Below are 7,354 nucleotides of genomic sequence, written 5' to 3'. Positions count from 1 at the left end.
TCCATAAATCTTTTTCCACCACATGGCTGCACTGGAGTCTCAGAGCCTACTCTGGCTCAGGAGGCTGCCCAATTCGTGAATGGTTCTTTACTCAATTAAACCCTGTTAAATTTAATTTGGCTAAGGTTTTTCTTTTAACAATTTTATATTTCCAGAAGTAAGAATTGCCCTTATAGAGAAGAAAGACAATACTAGACAACTCTAAAATGTATGTATGTGAGCTCTCTACTGTTAAGACAATAAGGACCTCAGGTAAAAGGATCATGTCTTATTTTTGTCTCTTATTCAAGATAGAATACATGCTGTAACAAACAACCCCTAGATCACAATGGCTTAACGAAAGGGAGGTGTATTTCTTCTTTTTTTTTTTGAGATGGAGTCTCACTCTTTCGCCCGGGCCGGACTGCAGTGGCGCTATCTCGGCTCACTGCAAGCTCCACCTCCTGGGTTCATGCAATTCTCCTGCCTCAGCCTCCTGAGTAGCTGGGATTACAGGCGCCCACCACCATGCCCAGCTAATTTTTTGTATTTTTAGTAGAGACGGGGTTTCACCGTATTAGCCAAGATGGGTATTTCTTCTTATGTCACAGATAAATTGGCTATTTTGTGGTCAACTTTTCAAAGACAAATTCAGAATGAGAGGTCCCTTTTTTCAGTGGGTCAGTAACTTCTAGGGTCTTGGAGATGAGTCTTCTACAGCAAGTTTGAAGACAAAAATAGAATAACAGACATCGGATTATCCCTATCTATTCTAAAAATGTTTTCTTCTTCCCAAAAAGAAGAAACTGTTCCTTTCTCTCTTTCTTCTGGTATTTTCATTACATGTAAGTTACATCATTTGTAATTGTCCCACAGTTCTTAGATTTCATATTTTACAGCTCAATTTTTCATTATTTTTTCTCCTTGCATTTGTTATGAAAGTTTCTATTGACATACCCTCAAATTCACTTTCTTTTCTTTGTGCTTTACCAATAAGCCCATCAAAGACATTCTTCATTTTTGCATCAGTGGTTTTGATTACTAGCATTTCCTTTGGTTGTTTCTTAGAGTTTCCATCTCTCTGCTTACATTATACATCTGTTCTTGCATGTTGTCCACTTTTTGTGAGCTACCTCGAGGTACCGGCGGCAAGTCCACATGCATCTGCAGCAAATTCAATTCTTGCCTCCTCAGAAGAAAAAATTTGACCAAGGGAAATAAAGCAGAAAAGGAAAACAAGGTAAGTTTCAGAGCAAGAGTGTAAGTTTATTTAAAAAGCTTTAGAATAGGAAAGAAAGGAAAGAACCTGTGGAAGAGACCCAAGTGGGCACCTGAAGGTCAAAGAGGGAAAAAACAGGGGGCCTTTAACCTTGATTCAGGGACTTTATAGGCTTGTCTCTTTCCTATGGTTCTTTCCTTAGGGTGGGTTTTCCACATGCATGGTGCCCTCCTTACCCTTCGGAATTGAGCATGTGCAGTGTGTTTAGGAAGTTATATGCATGCCCATCTGAGGCTTTCTTCCTTTTTCCAGTAGTGTGTACCTGGAAGAGCATACTGCGCCGTTTTTGTCTCTTAATGTGCATGCCCAGGAAGTTGCTTCTACCTGGGGCCTGCCTTTAATTAATACTTAAATGTTAACAGGTGTGGACCATGAGGAACTGGCCTCTCCTTGGTGCTGGCTGCCAATTTATCACTTTTAAACAGGCAATCTGATAATTGCCAAACCATCACCACACATTTCTAGTGGGTGGTGAGGGGAGAGCCCTCTCCTGCCCCACTCATGCCTAACTACCTGTAACAAAAGGATCTGAGGTAAATAGGTCTTTTGTGTGAGGTGTTAGATTTATCTATGTGTTAGGTTGTGTTAACTGTTTCCTACAGCTGTAGATGTCAGAGGCTAAAATTTTCTCTAATGTCTTTGTTTTCATCTCCTCTGTGGTATTTGGGTTTTCCTAGAGATTTCGTAAATAGACTATAAGCTTTAGAATTCTTTTTCAGCTGTAATGCCCTTTTATTATACAGGAACCCTGTTGATGTGGTAGTATGGGGGCACAAGAGAAGCATTCTATTAATATATTCTTACTATTTAGGTCTCAATGTTTTAGTTGGTCTGTGGGTCCCTGGGCTGTGACCTTATTAACTGTTTCTGAGCTTCTTTATATGATACAGGAACATTAGAGTGCACTGGATTTGTATATTTTCCTTCCCTTATACAGCAGGCTAGAGGGAGTTAGAGTTGAGTATCTCTCTTCCCCCACATCAGTTAGACTCTGTTGAAACCCACATTGGATAGGCTCTGGTAAAAATAGTTTCCCTTTAGGGTAGTCCTTTGTTAGTGAGAACAGACACTCTCGGGGTATTTCAAAATGGTTACTTTTCCCTTCCCCCTGAGGGATGCATAAGAAGATTTTTCTCTGATCTTCACCCATGAAACCTTGTCATAAAATTCAGTATGGAGGACCCCAAAGGCTGACTTCCTAGGAGTTTTTCATCTCTCAAATGTCCCCACTGAGTCTACAGCAATTATTCAATTACTCTACCAGTCTTCAGCTGTGGCTTTTGCTCCTGGTAAACTAGAATTAATCTGTATTTATCTTTCTCTCTAATTTTAAGAACTACAGGTTGCCCTGTGACCTCAATTTGCTAATGGATCTAAGGTGAGTTGATTTTCAGTCTGTTTAGCTTTAAAAATGTGTTTCCTTTAAAAATTTCCTGCTGAATAGCAAGCAATTTAAATATTTAATTAAAAACTGGGGATAAATTTTAAAATGTTTATTCATAATTAGTACATTTTGTAAAAAGTAAATAAAACAAATTAACTATAGTTTCCTGAGACAAAATAGTTCAAAATTCTTGTTTCAATGCATGTAACCTAGCATCCCACAAAGATAGGGTTAATGCAGTTTTTGTCTGCACAATTCACTGTGAACAAGAGACTAGGTGTTCCACAATTATTCATGTATTATTTATTAGTGCACTATTTTTTTTCCAGAAAAGGATATAGTTGTTTTTTAATTCAAGTAACTGCAAATAGGAAACCAGAGGGAGAGCCCCAGGCTGGGACAAATCATGGCTACCCCTCCTCAACAGAACAGGGGAAGGAAGTGGCCTCTATGCCCTTTTTGGTCAATTCGGGCCCCCTTGCCAGCTCTGCTGCAGCATCCTAGGGGCAGGGCCCCACCTTCCCTGGGACTGGGGTAGTTGGTCACCCAGCCAGCCATGCTCCAGCCCCTCTTCTCCACGAAGAGTATCTTGGGGGAGGGGATCATGGGCAGAACAGGAAGCAATGAGTATGAACATTTGGCGCTGGTAGCAGCAGCAATGACAGATGTCGAAAAATGGAACATTGAACAAAAAACAACACGACTGTCCAGAGGTAGTTTGTGAACAGAGAAAAAATGGAACCAGAATCTTGGGGGGCAGAGAGGAGCAGGAGGATTTGGAACCAGCAGGGTGAGCTCCTTGTTATTGGTGCCCCATCTGAGGAGGGGCAAATGGCCAAGTAGCAGAAGCAAGTAGGGGTGGGGAGCAGCCTCAGCCCACCTCAGGTGGCGGCCACAGGGCTCGTGGGCCTCACCTGGACAATAGGTGACTGCATTTCCATCACTGCAATAAGTACTCAGATCCCAGGCAGAGGGCAAGGGGGCTGGGGCCACTGCAAAGAGGGAGTAGGGGGCTCACACACCTCCTGCCTTCCTGTAGCCAAAGGGGGCTATCCAACCTAGTGCAGGGACTAGGGGAGGTGGGGAAGGATGAAAAGTGTGAGCCCCACGTGGTGACAAAGACAGTTTGGCTGGTAGAATCCTGGGGGCCAGCAGCTCCCTCCATTGGCCACACCTGCTGCTGCCAGGGCAGTGGAGTAGGGCGGGCCAGGATGAGATGGGGCTTGGGCCCCTTTTAAGGCCAGGGGAACCCTCCCAGGCCCCACTGTGGGAAGCCAGAGGGAACAATGGAGGAGCAGAGAGGGTGCCTCCAAACCAAAAGCCCAAAGAGCAATGTCCCCACCACCAAAGCAGTTGGGGACGCAGTAGGTGCCGGGTGCGGCTAAGTGGAATGTTAGCCTTGTCCAGGAGGGCACATGTGTATGCGTGGGTGGGCGGGGGAAGCTGGGAACTGGGGCCAGGGGAAAACTGCTCCCCACTCAGCCCATGGGGGCCCTGAAGCTGCTGGTGTGCTGTGTAGTGTGGTGGTGAAGTCGCAGGTGGAAGACAGGGGTGGCGGCTGGAGGCGGTGGTGATGGTGGGCCTGGGGAAGGGACGGGGGCGGTGGGAGCGGAGCAAAGCTGTCCAGTCCCAAAAGGAAGCTGCTCCTCCAGTGAGGAGCAGGCGACACGCACGCACAGTCACTGCTCCTCCTCCGAGGACTCCTGTGAGATGCCCTCCTCTTCCTCCTTCTCCAGTTTTTTGGGTCTGCCCTTTGGTTTCCTTCCTGGAGTTGTGGTGGTTTTCCAGGTCTTGGCAGCGTCCTTGTTTTTCCTTCCATTTGATCGGCCCTGAGGTCTCTTAGGTTTTGGCACTTTACTGGGCTCCTTCTGACTCCCTCCCAGCGCTGTCCTGGGACTCACCAGAGGCTGCTTGCGCGGCCTGCCCCAGCTCCTCTTCTCGGTGCCATCCTTTTCCTGCTTGGAGGGCAAGGGCTGGCTGGACTTCAAGATCGACTCGCTCATATTCCCTTCTCTAAGAAGTAGGTGGAAAAGTGATGGCTAGGATAGCCTTCTTGGAGCCGTGCCAGCGCCAGAAATAGCCCCGGCTCAGAGCCTCAATTAAAGGAGACTAGTGCACCATTTTTTTTTAAAGCCACTTGACTACATTATTATAGTACCCTAATCAAATTAATCTGACAATTTTTCACATAAGGCAACATCAACTGAAGTTTTTGCTCCAGTCATTTCTAGAAAACATCTACCTTGTTGGGTGCAGACAACTACTATGGAATTTAAAAATACCTATACAATTATTGACAGGTATTCAGCTGCAATGTGATGACTTAAAAAAAACAGTTTATTTTACTTGTACAACAATTGTGGAAGCAGACTCTGAGACAAAGTTTAGTTTGCAGGATCAAAACCCATGGAAGGGACGAAAACAAAGCAGGCTTGGGAAGAGAAAAATTTCGGGTTCTGAGGCAGGTCTATCAAGTCTCAATTCATCTCATGGGGGAAATTCTGGAACTATACTGTTTCTTCAGAATTGTCCCTTATGGGCCAGAAGGTTGGACCTTAATGCCTGCATTTTGAGCAGCCATTGGATCTGGGATGCCAGAAATGGGCATGACCTTGAGGGAGGCAGCTGGAACAATACCTGAAAAGACAGAGCAACTAGGGCAACGAGTTCTTCCTTGAAGGAGAACCAGATGCTACATCTCCCTGATCATTACAATAAGATAGTTGAATAAAAATCGCATTGCAATATCTACATAATTAAATAGGTTTTGAGATTAAACAATAGTCAGAGAAATTAGAGACCTTTATTTTATAATGTGAAAGAGATATTCATGTATAGGTGAGCTTAACTGACTTACGAAACACAGATATTCCTCTTACAGGACATTTTTGCAAAAGAATGCAATACAGACAAAAAAAATGTCCTAAATCAAAACCAAAATATGAGCTCAGTAGTGTAGTAGACCTGGAAAAGCTGCTTTTGTAGAGTGGTGCTCTCTTAAATTTTAGTATATTTTAAAATAAAGACTTTTTATTCATTTGATGGCATCTGGCTAAAAATGTATTATATGTGCTATTTTATAGTCAAAGTGAGATAAGCAGTATTCATTGTTTTTTTTTTTTTTTGAGATGGAGTCTTGCTCTGTCAGCCAGGCTGGAGTGCAGTGGTGCAATCTTGGCTCACTGCAACCTCTGCCTCTCTTTTTCAAGCAATTCTCCTGCCTCAGCCTCCCAAGTAGCTGGGACTACAGGTGCGCGCCACCACACCCGGCTAATTTTTTTTTGTATTTTTAGTAGAGAAGGGGTTTCACCATATTGGCCAGGCTGGTCTTGAACTCCTGACCTTGTAATCCTCCCACTTTGGCCTCCCAAAGTTTCATATTTTTTTAAAAATGATCTTTGGACAACATTTTGATCACATTTTATATTTTACCATATTATCGGTATGTACACAAGACCTCCTCAAGAGGATGGATCAAACTGGTTTGGGAAATGACTGTGGCGACAGTGTATGTTAAAAGGTTAATTTGGAGAGATTCTACACTTAGCTAAAGAGAAACAACAGTATAGTTGAGAAAGACCAGGATATCTATTGAGATGAGGGTTGAGCCAAAGATCTTTAAGGATATGGAAAGGAAAGGCAAGTGAACAGTGTTAAGAATATTAGAAAGGCAGATGAGAAACCTTCTAAAGGATAGTCATCCAGTGTAAAAATATATGATGATGCACTGAGTTTATACTATACTCAATTGAATATGCTATATGCATTTTCTTGTACAACTAAAATTCTTTAAATCTACTTGCTTTATGTTCATTACACCATTTAACATTTATTTATTGTCTGTCTACTACATTGTAAACTCTTATGAAAATTTTGAATCTTAATTTTTTATTCTGCAATTAAATGGATGTAGTAGAAAAAAGTTAGTAGAAAAGCCCAGTATATTAATAATTTCCCATTTCTCGACTGTAACCTTAAACTTAACTGAGCTAAAGTTTACTGTATTTTCTCCTCCTTTAGTTGCTTTCACACTTTTAAAGATAGTAACATATGATGCTTCTCAGACATTTCTGGTAAGATGTATATATTTACTATTGGATTGTTTAACAAACAATTAAGCCTAGAAGTTATTTGAGGACATAAAGGTGTAAGAATGATACAATGGATTTTGAGGAGTGGGGGCAAGGGTGGGAGGGGGATGAGGGATAAAAGACTACATGTTGGGTATGGTGTACACAGCTCGGGTGATGAGTGCACCAAAATCTCAGAAATCACCACTAAAGAGCTTATCCATGTAACCAAATACCACCTGTCCCCAGAAACTATTGAAATTTAAAAAAAAATTTTAAGGCAACCTCTGTCCTGCTTTGTATAGTAAATATATCCTGTTATACAGCAATTACATAACATTTTCTTAAAAACATTTTGATCAGGCCGGGCGTGGTGGCTCATGCCTGTAATCCCAGCACTTTGGGAGGCTGAGGCAGGCGGATCAGCAGGTCAGGAGATCGAGACCATCCTGGCTAACACGGAGAAACCCCGTCTCTACTAAAAATACAAAAAATTAGCCGGGCGTGGTGGCGGGCGCATGTAGTCCCAGCTACTCGGGAGGCTGAGGCAGGAGAATGGTGTGAACTTGGGAGGCGGAGCTTGCAGTGAGCCGAGATGGCGCCACTGCACTCCAGCCTGAGCGACAGAGGGAGACTTTGTCT

At 43.1% G+C, this 7,354-nt stretch overlaps 1 protein-coding gene across 2 annotated transcripts; it reads right to left on the bottom strand.

Annotated features, from left to right (window-relative positions):
• Positions 1–4,321: 4,321 nt before the first annotated feature.
• LOC100435863 (high mobility group protein HMG-I/HMG-Y-like) lies at positions 4,322–4,645 on the bottom strand. Of its 2 annotated transcripts, XM_024240895.2 has the most exons (2): positions 4,544–4,645; positions 4,322–4,510 (listed from the first exon to the last, which is right to left on the bottom strand). In XM_024240895.2, exons 1-2 carry the CDS (start codon positions 4,643–4,645, stop codon positions 4,322–4,324), a joined length of 291 nt encoding a protein of 96 aa, XP_024096663.2. The 2 variants fall into 2 exon arrangements, with proteins under 2 accessions (XP_024096663.2, XP_002831524.4); XM_002831478.5 differs by having other exon boundaries at positions 4,322–4,645.
• Between the last annotated feature and the right edge of the window lie 2,709 nt (positions 4,646–7,354).

The sequence above is a fragment of the Pongo abelii genome, chromosome X (assembly GCF_028885655.2).
Source record: "Pongo abelii isolate AG06213 chromosome X, NHGRI_mPonAbe1-v2.0_pri, whole genome shotgun sequence".
Lineage (NCBI taxonomy): Eukaryota > Metazoa > Chordata > Mammalia > Primates > Hominidae > Pongo > Pongo abelii.
Note: the sequence above shows the minus strand (reverse complement) of the source record. Positions and strands in the feature narration are given on the sequence as shown.

Excerpts from the sequence above, each read along its gene's own strand:
- LOC100435863 (XM_002831478.5), bottom strand. The coding sequence starts at position 4,645 with ATGAGCGAGTCGATCTTGAAGTCCAGCCAGCCCTTGCCCTCCAAGCAG.